The following is a 14,691-nucleotide window of genomic DNA, read 5'->3' as shown; positions in this document are numbered from 1 at the left end:
CCCTCCCACCCCTCCCTCCCTCCCCTCTCCTCCCTCCCTCCTTCCCTCCCCTCCCTCCCTCCCCTCCCTCCACTCCCTCCCCTCCCTCCCTCCCCTCCCTCCCCTCCCCTCCCTCCCTCCCCTACCTCGCTCCCTCCCTCCCTCCCTCCCCTCCCCTCCCTCCCTCCCCTCCCTCTCTCCCTCCCTCCCTCCCTCCCCTCCCTCCCTCCCCTCCCTCCCTCCCTCCCTCCCCTCCCTCCCTCCCTCCCCTCCCTCCCTCCACTCCCTCCCCTCCCTCCCTCCCTCCCTCCCACCCCTCCCTCCCTCCCCTCCCCTCCCTCCCTCACTCCCTTCCCTCCCTCCCCCTCCCTCCACTCCCTCCCCTCCCTCCCTCCCTCCCCTCCCTCCCTCCCCTCCCCTCCCTCCCTCCCCACCCTCCCTCCCCTCTCACGACGTTCCGACCGCAACACAAGCAATCACCGTCAGGTGTGAAAACCACAGCAAGAACATTTAACTCGTAATCTCGTAGTCACTTACGTGTTAATATCGCCTGATGATGTCACTTACATGTTAATATCGCCTGATGATGTCACTTCCCTCTTAATGTCGCCTGATGATGTCACTTCCTGCTTAATGTCACCTCCTGATGTCACTTCCCTCTTAATGTCACCTGATGATGTCACTTCCCTCGTATTCAATGCAAACATGTCCAGGGCCCCGAGCCCTCCACCTCCGTCTGAAATGTCCAATGTGCCCATCGCAGAAAGCTGGTGCTACACACAGGTAACTTGTTCCCCTGTTGTGGCCAATCACATTCAACGGGTCTCCCGTCTTGTGCCGATCAAAGTATGCGCATGGCTAATGTATTTAACTTTTACACGTTTTTTTGTTCATCGCGCAAAGCCATCCAAAATGGTTTCATAATTATGTGTAAGTGCAATTATGGATTATCATTGTACAGGCTATTTTTGTACATCAGATTGCAAAGTTCATAGAATTGCACTAACAACATTATACTAGATAATTGTCTCTGATTTTGACTGGTAGTGTATTTTTACAAAAGGGGCAGCAGTTTTTATCAAATAAAAAAATAAAAAGGCCTTTTATTGCACACTCTAATCTATGACATGTTGAGACTTGTTGTGTTAACGCTGTGCAGTAATGAACATGCAAGGTAATCCCAGAACACTAATAAGACCCTTTCATTTACAGTAATGTTTCTTTCCTTATAGACAGTTTGTGTTTTTTGAGCACAATATTCAGATGTGTGGGTGAAATGCTTGAGGGTTTGTCAATGGTCATGTATTTATGGTAATGCATGAGCTTTATAGCTGTTATGTGCTCGTGTGTTTCAGGTTAAGGTCGTAAAGTTCTCTTATATGTGGACCATCAACAATTTCAGCTTCTGTCTTGAAGAAATGGGCCAAGTTCTCAAGAGTTCTACATTTTCAGCAGGCACCAATGATACATTGAAATGGTACAGTAAATTCTGGCTATTTTATGACATTAAAAAAAATCACAATGCTCACGGAGGTGCTTTACTAGAACAATTTTGCATAGTGCATGTTTTAGTTCATACTATATTGTTTTAGTAATGTAGTCTGCGCGTACATACACACCTAATATTAACGACCATGTCTTGTTCATATGTTCAATCAGGTGCCTACGCATAAACCCCGAGGGTTTTGACGAAGAGAGCAAAGATTACCTATCGTTGTCCTTGTTATTGGTCAGCTGTCCCAAGAGTGAAGTCTACGCCAAGTTCAAGATTTCTATTCTTAATGCCAAGGGAGAGGAAACCAAGGCTATGGGTGAAACTACTTGTATTAAAGTATCAATTCACGTCATATGTGTATTTGGTAACAGGATTATATCATAATCAGCCATTATTTATCGACTGCTTGAAACATTTTATAAACCTTACGAACACCATCCCTCATCCTTCACATGAGCTGATCTAATATCTCCTTGTCTACGTTTGACATCGTCTTGGGCATGTACTTTACTTTTCTTCCTATTCGACCACTAGTCTCATCCATCAACCATCCCATTTAGCGATGTGTCCTGTCCAAGCCCAATCTATATTTACAACAGTGAATATGATGTCTCTAATTTGCCGTTTTGATTTGACCAACGTGTTCCTCTTTCAGTTTCTCACTGTAATTCTCAACATACTTCTCTCCACGCTTTGTGTACTTTGTAGTTTTATTCCATTTGTCAGTGTTTCTATTTGTAATCAGTGTTTCATAGTAGGTAATATGCACTAGATTGGAATCTTTCATCCTGTAGCACATTGCAACTTTTCATTATCAAATTCATATTCCAAAAGTGATCTTGATCCTGTTCCACCTTCAGGAGTTTCCATTATGCATATTTTTGTGTTTTCCATGATATTGACCCTCCAATAATAATTTTATTTTGCTTAGTGTACCTGGACATTGTCATTCACGGACATTTCTTTTCCTAGTTTTACAATCTTCACCATGTGTTATTCCATTGTAATTTATCAAGTGACGGCTTTATTTTTTCTGCTTGCACTCACTGTTTATTACAACTTCATTATTTTTGTTTGTATTCTCATCCATTTTTTTATTCATTTCTGGTGGTTTTACAAAGGTTGGCATTTTCATCCCATTTCACACTTCTCCTTTACCTTGCTTTAGTGGTTCATATTGTTTGTTTTATAATTGCCTTATTACTTTCAGGATACTCTTTCAATGCGCGATAACTATTTTAAGTGATGACATCCATACATTTACTGTGCTTTGCTAAGGCTATTAACATTTCTCTGAGAGTCTAAATCTATCTTTTTGTTTTAAACTTTCATGTTTTTTTCTTAGTATTTGCTTTGGTGTTGTCTTTGGTAATGTTAACATGTAACTCACGTCACACAACCATGTTTACAAAGACAAGCATTATTAATACACAAACACATTCACCTAATCCATATGAACTATATCTTCATACACTTAAATCCAGGTCTGATTTTCATCTACCTTGAAGTTAAAAGCTAAACTGAACTATTTTTATTTTACCAGGCAAGGCCCACTGAGCTACAGTGTGGGAAAAAAGTATTTGATGCCCTGCTGATTTTATACGTTTGCCCACTAACAAAGAAGTGATCAGTCTATAATTTTCATGGTAGGTTTATTTGAACATGTAACTCACGTCACACAACCATGTTTACAAAGACAAGCATTATTAATACACAAACACATTCACCTAATCCATATGAACTATATCTTCATACACTTAAATCCAGGTCTGATTTTCATCTACCTTGAAGTTAAAAGCTAAACTGAACTATTTTTATTTTACCAGGCAAGGCCCACTGAGCTACAGTGTGGGAAAAAAGTATTTGATGCCCTGCTGATTTTATACGTTTGCCCACTAACAAAGAAGTGATCAGTCTATAATTTTCATGGTAGGTTTATTTGAACATGTAACTCACGTCACACAACCATGTTTACAAAGACAAGCATTATTAATACACAAACACATTCACCTAATCCATATGAACTATATCTTCATACACTTAAATCCAGGTCTGATTTTCATCTACCTTGAAGTTAAAAGCTAAACTGAACTATTTTTATTTTACCAGGCAAGGCCCACTGAGCTACAGTGTGGGAAAAAAGTATTTGATGCCCTGCTGATTTTATACGTTTGCCCACTAACAAAGAAGTGATCAGTCTATAATTTTCATGGTAGGTTTATTTGAACAGTGAGAGACAGAATAACAACAACAAAATCCAGAAAAACGCATGTCAAAAATTGTATAAATTGATTGGCATTTTAATGAGGGAAATAAGTATTTGACTCCCTCTCAATCAGAAAGATTTCTGGCTCCCAGGTGTCTTTTATACAGGTAACGAGCTGAGATTAGGAGCACACTCTTAAAGGGAGTGCTCCTAATCTCAGCTTACCTGTATAACAGACACCTTTCCACAGAAGCAATCAATCAGATTCCAAACTCTCCACCATGGCCAAGACCAAAGAGCTCTCCAAGGATGGCAGGGACAAGATTGTAGACCTACACATGGCTGGAATGGGCTACAAGACCATTGCCAAGCAGCTTGGTGAGAAGGTGACAACAGTTGGTGCGATTATTCGCAAATGGAAGAAACACAAAAGAACTGTCAATCTCCCTCGGTCTGGGGCCCCATGCAAGATCTCACCTCGTGGGGTTGCAATGATCATGAGAACGGTGAGGAATCAGCCCAGAACTACACAGGAGGATCTTGTCAATGATCTCAATGCAGCTGGGACCATAGCCACCAAGAAAACAATTGGTAACACACTACGCCGTGAAGGACTGAAATCCTGCAGCGCCCGCAAGGTCCCCCTGCTCAAGAAAGCACATATACATGCCCGTCTGAAGCTTGCCAATGAACATCTGAGTGATTCAGAGGACAACTGGGTGAAAGTGTTGTGGTCAGATGAGACCAAAATGGACCTCTTTGGCATCAACTCAACTCGCCGTGTTTGGAGGAGGAGGAATGCTGCCTATGACGCCAAAAACACCATCCCCACTGTCAAACATGGAGGTGGAAACATTATGCTTTGGGGGTGTTTTTCTGCTAAGGGGACGGGACAACTTCACCGCATCAAAGGGAAAATGGACGGGGCCATGTGAGAACCTCCTTCCCTCAGCCAGGGCATTGAAAATGGGTCGTGTATGGGTATTCCAGCATGACAATAACCCAAAACACACGGCCAAGGCAACAAAGGAGTGGCTCAAGAAAAAGCACATTAAGGTCCTGGAGTGGCCTAGCCAGTCTCCAGACCTTAATCCCATAGAAAATATGTGGAGGGAGCTGAAGGTTCGAGTTGCCAAACGTCAGCCTCGAAACCTTAATGACTTGGAGAAGATCTGCAAAGAGGAGTGGGACAAAATCCCTCCTGAGATGTGTGCAAACCAGGTGGCCAACTACAAGAAACGTCTGACCTCTGTGATTGCCAACAAGGGTTTTGCCACCAAGTACTAGGTCATGTTTTGCAGAGGGGTAAAATATTTATTTCCCTCATTAAAATACAAATCAATTTATAACATTTTTGACATGCGTTTTTCTGGATTTTGTTGTTATTCTGTCTCTCACTGTTCAAATAAACCTATCATTAAAATGATAGACTGATCATTTCTTTGTCAGTGGGCAAACGTACAAAATCAGCAGGGGATCAAATACTTTTTTTTCCTCACTGTACATAGCTCTTTTTCAGAAGTGCCCTGGCCACAAACAATAGCCTAACGAGATGGCTTATTGTGTGGAAATGCATAGCAGCCAAATACTCTGGATTTTTATAAATATGGAGGGAAAAACCGGAAGACCTGGATAAAAATACATGCAAGCACAAGGAGAACATGCAGACTCCAAATATACAGGCATCAGGGTTGAGATCGAACCCATGACCTATATACCAGGCGAGGTAGTTGACTGCCACCGTGGCGCAGGGCTTTAGAATACATTGCTATCTTTACATTTTGAAAATATAATGAAGTTTTTTTTTTCCCATTACATGAAATTACCACAGTTTATTGTAAGAACTGGTGAGTATTGTTTGAAACCTATTTTTTTACAGAGACCCCGCGAGCATACCGCTTTGTCCAAGGAAAAGACTGGGGATTTAAAAAATTCATTCGAAGAGATTTTTTGCTTGATGAATCTAATAGCTTGCTTCCAGATAACAAACTGACACTCTTTGGTGAAGTAAGTATGACATGCTGCGGCTATTGTGTAATTTTCTATTTTATTCATTACAATTGCACAGTTGGAGTCAATATTCTACTTAATTGAAGATTGTAATAATTACTTTCCCTGTTCCATACAAGGAAATTGTTAACATGAGTTTTCCAAGCACTTTTTTCCTCCACTGGTGCTAGAGTTAACATAGCACAACAATTAAATAATCAAGCTTAATTTTTTTTAGGTTTTCTCCCTCTGGATAGTGTTTATATTTAAACCTTGACATTTTTATAAACTAGAATGTCAGGTATTACATAATGTGTTTTGTTTAAATGTCGCCACATGAATTCCTTTTCCTATTCTCGGACATCAGCCAGTTTGATGTAAATGTTTATTGTCCTTGGGGGGGTCCTTTTAATCACCAGATTAAATTTTTTTACCTTTAAAATCCTTTACAAAATACAAGCATTTTTGATAATGAAAGGAAGCACATCAAGGAGGGCTGTTCACTTCCTCTGTTGCTGTGCAGAACCCATAATTAGGGGCCTCACTACCTGTTGAAACTGTTTATACAGTGTAAAATAACTTGACAAAAATATAGAATGAAAATTGATTAATATGAAAAACATTTCACGGACCACTATTTTGGCATTATTCACAACACTTGTTCTGATATAGGATGTTTGTGCAGATTTGCTTGCTTGATTGAACCAAAGCCTACATCTTCATGCAAAATGTGAAGTTAAGTGAGGATTTGTATAAAAAAATCATCAAATGCCTTCTCAAAGCTGGTTGATGTTTATGCAGGTTAGTGTGGGGCAGGATTCCGTGAACATTTCTGGTCAATCCAGCATGAGTACATTCAAAGTACCAGATTGCCGGCTGGCAGTTGACTTCGGGGAGATCTGGGACAATTCCCGCTTCACTGACTGCCTGCTTCGTGTTGGTGGCCAGGAGTTTAAAGCCCACAAGGCCGTATTGGCAGGTCTGTGCCACAACAAGCAACACATGCGTCGTTTAGTGTACAATAGAACCATATAATTAATGATACTGTAATTAGTTTGGGGTAATCAACTACAGCCATTTCCTGTTTTACACTGAATTTAATTAACTAACACTGGCAAATGCTTACGTCAATTTGTAATGCTTTTTGTTAAAGGATACATCAGTAAATATGTGTAATGAATTCAACTGAGTCACAGACGCACTTCTTCAACCAACACACGGGGTACTACCCCTTAACACATGAACAACCTATGGTGGTGGACCACCAGGCTATCTACACTAATTACACGGGGTCCGGGTCCACGTGTTGGTGACTCTTGTAGGACGTAGATTCTTAAGGATGAACAACAGCAGCCGGTCCCTCTCAGGGACCCGGCTTTTATCCTCTGTGGCGGGGGTGGCTCCGCCCTTAGCCACGACCATCTTCTGGAATCCTCTAGCGGGTTCCCGGCCCTGACACGTGACCACCCCTAGCCCCCACCTGGGGGCCCTGTGTACACTTTACCGGTCACGTGTCCTTCGGGGTCAAGTGCCATGGCCCTTGGTAACCCCATTCCCATGGCCAGCACTCTCACACCCTATCCTGTAGGGGTCGGCACCGCACGCAGAGCGTGGTGCCACTCAGCACTGTCAGACAGCGCTCACCATGCCCCTCTCGGGCCGGTACTGCACCCACATCCACGTGGTGCCCTCGATGTTAATACGATGTTAATACATCGCACGCCGTGCCTCTCTATAGCCGGCATTACACAATGACATTCGCGATGTCACTACATATATATAAATGTAATATTGTATTATGTGAGAGATAAACATATTTAATAATCCTGTTGCTAAAGTTTTTATTCCGTTTTTATTTACTTCACTATATCATCGTTGTGCAGGAATTCATTTTACACAATGCAATTATGGTGTAGGTTTTGAGCCTCTAATTTGGACATTTATTTGCGTCCATGTTTGACAAATCTGTAATGGATATGCCATATGAAATAAAATATGGATCTGGATTGTACCTCTTTTGTATCTAGATTATTTGATCTCTAGATATAACATCTAAATGTGTCTGTACCACATTCCGGTGTTTTTCCAATTAACTGTACAGTAAAACCTTGAATTGCGAGTAAGTTCGTCTGCAAGTGTTTTGCAAGACGAGCCAAATTTTTTAATAAATATTAATTTGATAAACGAGTGAGGTTTTGCAATACGAGTAGTACGTATACGCTTTGTCTGCCGAGCGTCACGTGATCACAACTGATATACGAGTGCTTTGATATACGAGTGCTTTGGATTACAAACACGTTTCCGGAACAAATTATTCTCGCAATCGAAGGTTTCACTGTATTTGTTAACAGTTGCTTTACCTTTTTCAGGTCGGTCACTTGTTTTTAATGCTATGTTTGAACATGAAATGGAAGAGAGCAAAAAGGTATCTTTAAATGCAATCTTAATACAGCACATTAATACTGTGATCATACATTTCCAAGGTGCATTTGTCACAATGGATCGGTTGATAAGTATCTCTTGAGAGTGCTGTCAAATGTTGAACTATTACCCTAGTAACTCTTTTGGCGCATTGCACATTTATTATCAAAAAGTATTCATTCCGAGGGAATGTTAGATTGTATTTTATAGCTATTTTTTATATAACATTTCACAGAAGGCCATTGCATGTGTGTCAAGAATGGATTTATTACGCGCAATAAATAGTCATCGGCAAGTTGAATACAACTTTAATGGAGCCACTTTACATGTGTTGTGTAGATATAACGGATGTTTATTTTATTTAATTGAATGCTATATTTTCGTCTCCCAATATATGCCGAAGTTAATTTGAATATATTGTGTTGCTACCTTGCAGAATCGAGTGGAGATTAATGATGTGGAGCCTGACGTGTTCAAGGAAATGATGCGTTTTGTCTATACGGGAAGGGCTCCAAACCTCGAGAAGATGGCCGATGACCTGCTGGCCGCTGCTGACAAGGTTACACGCTTAAAATGTTAACATGAGATCGCACCACCTTGTGATGTATCGGTATGCAGTTGTAGGTCGCAAGTGAAATTAAAACAGCATTTAGGTATTTTCTAAAGCTCATGTCACAAATAATATGAATAGCAAATGTATATGATGCAGACGTTCACATTAGTGCTTTCAGGTTTTGGAATTGATGTCCTGGGAGATGATTGAATTTTCAACAAAAAATATAAATTGTCATGCAATTTCACAATGGAATTGAATGTCAAACTGGTATTAGTCCATGCTAGAGGCTAGTACGTGTGCATTGAAGTGCATTCACATGCAGCATTTTTATCCTAAGTGCAACCATTTGGCTGTGTGTTCTTGTATTGAGGGTTTTTTGTTAATCACATTAACAATTGATACAATTAGTAATAAAATAAAGGGAAGTGTTTTAAAAGATTGTTTGATGTGGCATGGCTGTATAGAAATAAATTGGAACAAATATACTTTTATTAAGGAAACGGATATCCTGCTGTTCCTGAAGATCTGCCAGATAATCAGTTAAGAGTCATTACTCTCCCTTCTGGAACATCATATTCAATAGTTCCTAAAGCGATTGTAATAAAATAAGAATACAAATCGTATAAAGTCGCATGTTTAAGCTTTGTTCATTAAAGTTTCATATTCTGCTAGAGTTGAAATATGGTGGCTTGCAGTTGCATTGTTTATCAGCTTAACAACCAAACTCTTTAAGCTCTTGGAAAACAACATCTCACCTCCTTTGTAATTTGCATGACTTTGTAACCAATATAATCAAGTTTAGGACAAGGACCCCTAATTATAGTAGAGATCAATAAATACATGACTTAAAACATAAATATGCTGAAAGGTTGATGCCATGTTTTAAGAAAATTATCAAACATTTGACTGCTGTATACTGCGTTTATAAAGTAGTTGATGGGGTGAGGGAATATTAAACAAGCGAAATAGGTAGAGAAAATAGTGTTCTTAATACTGAAATTGCACTTTATTTTTACTTTTCTCAAGTATGCATTAGAGAGGTTGAAGGTGATGTGCGAGAATGCACTATGCACAAACTTGTCGGTGGAAAATGTTGCGGAGACTTTGATCTTGGCCGATTTGCACAGTGCAGAGCAGTTGAAGGCCCGGGCCATTGACTTCATAATAAACAGGCAAGTCTAGTGAGAGTGTGACTGTCACTGAGCTGCGTAACATTGATGATGCTTACATGGCAATTTGCATTACAGTCCCTTTTAATGGAGACTAACCGTTTGCCCCAATCCTTATAGACACTGCTTATTAGGAGCTCGCTTAACCCTGACTTGTACTTGCAGTCATGCGATGGACGTAATGGAGACGGCGGGCTGGAAGTCCATGGTTCTGTCTCGCCCTCACCTGGTTGCGGATGCTTTCCGTGCCTTGGCCACGGCCCAGTCTCCACAGCTGGGACCTCCATGCAAGCGTCTCAAACAGACTTAACGGTGGCAGGCAAAGAACATCTATGACCAAGAAAACTTGGGCTGCACGGTGCGGTTATTTACCTGTGGCCTCCATGCAAACAACCGTGAAGACTTTGCATCAGACTACCAACTTTCCTCTGCTTTGAAAATAATGTTAATTTAAGCAAATTTATTTACTTTCACAAAAAGGTGGCCAAATTCACTTTACCATGTAATATAGTGCTACATCTATACATCTACAACTCTATAAACAAGTACATATGTAGAAAAAATGGAAAACTACAGCCTAATAAACACCACGACATATCCCAATTGAGAGAGTGTAAAATAAAACGTTCGATGTGATTGTCCCTAGGTGGCAGGACAATTTGGTTCAATTGTTTAGTTAAGTAAAAACAGAATGGTCTAAAACCCTGCAATGTCTACCTTAACATGAAGGATGAGTATTCGTCCAGTGTCTGTGTACTCAAGGTTACAGATAGTGGCATAGAGAACAACCAGTTCTGAAAGATAAGAATGTGCCAAGCCATATAAGGCCTTAATTCAAGAGGTAAACTTTTCAGATTGATTTTTCATTGCACAGACAGCTTATGCATTGACTAGAACAGGAGTACTATGATTGCCGAGTTTGAAGACTGACAAAGATAATATTGCAGTCGTGTATCCTGCGTATAACAAAGCATGGATGGAGTACTCGGTGTAAGAAAAGGCAAGGCACAGCATCAATTTGGCCATGTTACGCAGTTCATAACATTTCACTTTTTTGCTTGTATGGGCTTTCATGTATGACCCAAAGATTTTTGACTTACAACAAAAGTAAATCTTATTTCCATCAATTTAGTAGTTTGTATTCACGGAAACAAGATGTGCTGTGTTTCTAAGTTTTGTTTCGTATTATATTGTAATGATTTGTTTTTATTATGAATTTCATCTATTACCAACTCGTAGCATCATGTCAACCCAGAGTTTTACGTGATTGGAAGGACCATAATTTTTGCATCAGCGCTGTTTTACGTAACCTCTCACTTAAAATTAAATTGTACATAAAATTGCATAAGCTTTGAAGGATTACACACATAGATTTGGAAGCACAGATTTAAATAATATTCAAAGCTGCAGGATATAATATGAAAGTACAACAAATGAGCAGTGTCATGGATTTGAGTCGATTTGAAGAATATTACAATCTAATGCAATGTGTTGGGATATGAACAAATGCAAACGACGAGAATGTTGGAGGTTTTTTTACGTGTTAAACGTACAAAACAAGTTGGATAATACATGCAAAATTAAGGATAGCCAGTGTTGTAAGCAGTCTATTTATTTTGTTATTTGTTTAATATTTTAGTTTCGTCCTTATATATATTTGATGCTAAAGATGTATATGGTACATTGCACTCTACCTATTCAATTAAAAACTGATTAGGTGATTCGGGGAAGTTATTTGTTGTCATGGTGAGAGTTAAAGCATTGAAATCTGATTGGGGTTCTAATCTGCAGCAAGTCTATGCTGTCGTAAGTGAGTGTGACAAAAACTCTTAGCAGAGTGCAGCCAGTGCGGTGGACTAATTGAACCCTGAAATGTATCAGGCAGTTACCGATAATGTACTCTTCAAATTGTTGCCTTGTATGACTTCCGAAATTGAAAATACTTTGCGCCAAATGTAAATGTTTATTGGAAAATGGATATACTGTAACTGCCAAAAAAATATATATAATTGCAGAAATAATAATATGGTCTTTGTAAAAAGTGTGTGTTTTGAAAAAGTGTGATTGCATGCAAGACAGTTTTGGGTTCTTCCCACGAGTTTTTATGCATATTCAGAGATGAAAATATGTTAATTGGTTTAATTAAAAAATGTTGCTACAATTGTAATACAAAAATATAAACTTGAAGCTAGTAATGCGGTATAGTGCCCCAATGTTTGACCTTTTATCTTTTTCCATTACAGATAATACTGTTTTGGATGTAATATAAATGTTTTGTAAGGCCCTTTTACAATGAATTGTCAGCAGATGATTGGAATTGCAAAATGAACCATTCTTTGTATATTACGTGTTTTCTAAATTGATTTGCATTATAAATGGCAATATAAACCCTTTTCATATGGTAAATATATTACCGTTATCTGATCTCTTCTAGAAATCAGTATTTGGATATAAGAAAAAAAGCTGCTTTTAGCTCTGCACCACTTATTCCACATTTTTTTCATTAAAATTGTTTTTGATAATGTTAATATTTTCATTTATGACATTTTGCAGTGTTACACTTTTTTCGGTAAAGTCTCGTCGAAAGAAATTACTACACGACTTTACCCGAAAGAACCAAAGAGTCATTCCTGCAGTCACGAAAGCTTTGAATCTATTTTGCAGTGTATTTAAAAGTTGAATAAACATGAATGTACCTGGAAATATGTCCAGTTTAAGTTGTCATGTTCTTTACTCTGGGAATGTTACAGATATGTGGATATGTAAAATTTCAATTGACACCCAACAGCAACATTTTAACAAGTTGTATTTTGGAGCCAAAGGTAAACTTAAGTGTATATTTCCTTGCCACTTTTAAAGGCATGTTTACCATGTGTTGATAAACAGTTCACTGGAGAATTGTAATGTGTTCACTGTTCATCATTTACAGCGTTTTGTCAACCCACTGCTTAAACGAAGGCCTCACCACACCATGTCGGTCATTCTTCACCCACTGATGTTAACTGTGGCTGGGAATTGAACTGGTTGTTTCGTCAGTTTCCTAGTGCCACCACTCCATTCAATTACATCCTGTTTAATGTGTATAATTATAAGTGGCATTCTTACTCTTTGGTTCTATTCGGTAAAGTCACGTAGGTAAAAAAATTAAAACAACAAAAATCACGACGTTTCGGCCACAACACAAGCGGCCTTCATCAGGTGAAGGGACCAACCTGTCCAGCAGGCAGCGTTGGAGTGAAGAAAGCCAAGCGCTGGTCGCCTCCCTTTAAGCTGTGAGGGGGCAAACAGCAAACGCTCTGACAAAGGAAATTAGCATGAAACGCACCACTGACAAAGCTTGGAATTAGCACAAGATGATAATACACCACCCTGGGAGTTTGGAATACCACTATGCATGTTGTTGTTGCAACGCAACAACAACATGCATAAATACAAACTGACAATTTCATCCTTGCAGTCACGAAAGCTTCAAATCTAGAAGTCGCATTCTATTTTTGGTGGTCATACGTTCAGTATTTTCTGCTGAACTGAGTGTTGGATTTATTCATTTTAAATGTACTTTTTGCTTGGTTACATTTTGCTCAGGTAACAGCTCGCATTTGCGGTAATTGGTGCCATACATCAATGTCTTGTCTGGCATTAGACACGTCTGTACGAACAGTGTTTTCATTAGCCTCCATTTATCAGTTAGGGGAACAACTAAGCTCGAAGGGGCAGTACGTGTCGTTCTGGTCACTCAACACGACGTGTACTGTTCACGGACCACTGAGAAAACGCGTTGCAACAACAACATGCATAAATACAAACTGACAATTTCAGCCAGTGCAGCAGCTTTATATAGCATGACCACATCGATTCAAGTTTCACAAACATCTTATTCGTATGTGCAGACGTGTAGCAACTACAATAATGTTTCTTTGAGGTGGTAGAGCCGGATGACTGCGTCAGCTGTAGCAGATTGTATCACTGTAATGCCTCCATTATGTTTGTGAATCGGGCATTGAATTGTTATATGTTCCATGGTTCTGGGTGAGCCCAGTCGCACACTGGAGAGTTTTTTCTATTTTCCTTTTTTGTGCATCGACCGGATGTTGTTTAAGGTAGCCCGTAAGCTTTACGGAAGATCGAAGCCAGGTACCTTTTACATCGGGTCTTTCATGAGGTGTTTGTGTCTTATGGACTTCATTCGGATTTCCAAGAATCACGTTTGAATGTTGACTTAAAGCTTTCGTGACTGCAGGAATTCACATTCTTGGGTCTTTCGGTAAAGTCACGTAGATAGGTTCAAAGAAAATAACAAAAAAACTACGACGTTTCGATCACAGCACAAGCAATCGTCATCAGGAGAGCAATCTTATTATCCCTGAGATCAGGGCTAGGCCAGCCCTGAACAAGATCCGTTTACCATTGGGAGAAGTGACAACAGCAGATGTCAGTGTGAAGGCAATCGGTATTACCTTAGTGTTGCGGCATCTCTTCAGAAATGTGAGTCACTTGATCGAGTCGACGGATCTTGTTCAGGGCTGGCCTAGCCCTGATCTCAGAGATAATGAGATTGCTCTCCTGATGACGATTGCTTGTGCTGTGATCGAAACGTCGTAGTTTTTTTGTTATTTTCTTTGAACCTATCTACGTGACTTTACCGAAAGACCCAAGAATATCACGTTTGAAGTTACATTGTTGAAGGTTAAGCGCGTGGGTCCAAAAAGGCTTGCGCGACTCGAGTGCTGGCGAGGGACTGTATTGAGATCCGAGTGGATGGGGAGACGTTCGTTTTTCCACGATTTGCTGTGCTTCCCGGACAGTTGCAGTATTGAGGCAAATGGATGGGGAAGTGATGCGTGGCAACTCGAGAAGCCAGGATTGTGGATCCTGC

General features: G+C 39.9%; 1 protein-coding gene across 2 annotated transcripts; it reads left to right on the top strand.

Moving 5' to 3' along the window:
- The first annotated feature begins 650 nt into the window (after nt 1-650).
- LOC142911200 (speckle-type POZ protein-like) lies at nt 651-12,522 on the top strand. Of its 2 annotated transcripts, none has more exons than XM_076060302.1 (9): nt 651-762; nt 1,335-1,456; nt 1,639-1,790; nt 5,560-5,687; nt 6,471-6,648; nt 8,039-8,094; nt 8,527-8,649; nt 9,673-9,818; nt 9,981-12,522. In XM_076060302.1, exons 1-9 carry the CDS (start codon nt 685-687, stop codon nt 10,123-10,125), a joined length of 1,128 nt encoding a protein of 375 aa, XP_075916417.1. In that variant the 5' UTR covers nt 651-684; the 3' UTR covers nt 10,126-12,522. The 2 variants fall into 2 exon arrangements, with proteins under 2 accessions (XP_075916417.1, XP_075916418.1); XM_076060303.1 differs by lacking the exon at nt 651-762 and adding an exon at nt 803-909.
- The last annotated feature ends 2,169 nt before the right edge of the window (nt 12,523-14,691 follow it).

This window comes from Petromyzon marinus, unplaced genomic scaffold, assembly GCF_048934315.1.
Source record: "Petromyzon marinus isolate PM22_M1 ecotype Great Lakes invasive population unplaced genomic scaffold, UKy_Petmar_22M1.pri1.0 PM_G_Scaffold_173, whole genome shotgun sequence".
NCBI classification, from domain to species: domain Eukaryota; kingdom Metazoa; phylum Chordata; class Hyperoartia; order Petromyzontiformes; family Petromyzontidae; genus Petromyzon; species Petromyzon marinus.
Note: the sequence above shows the minus strand (reverse complement) of the source record. Positions and strands in the feature narration are given on the sequence as shown.

Coding starts and splice junctions, on each gene's coding strand:
- LOC142911200 (XM_076060302.1), top strand. CDS start 685: ATGTCCAGGGCCCCGAGCCCTCCACCTCCGTCTGAAATGTCCAATGTG. Junction 6,649..8,038: donor CCACAAGGCCGTATTGGCAG/GTCTGTGCCACA, acceptor TACCTTTTTCAG/GTCGGTCACTTGTTTTTAAT. Junction 8,095..8,526: donor AAATGGAAGAGAGCAAAAAG/GTATCTTTAAAT, acceptor GCTACCTTGCAG/AATCGAGTGGAGATTAATGA.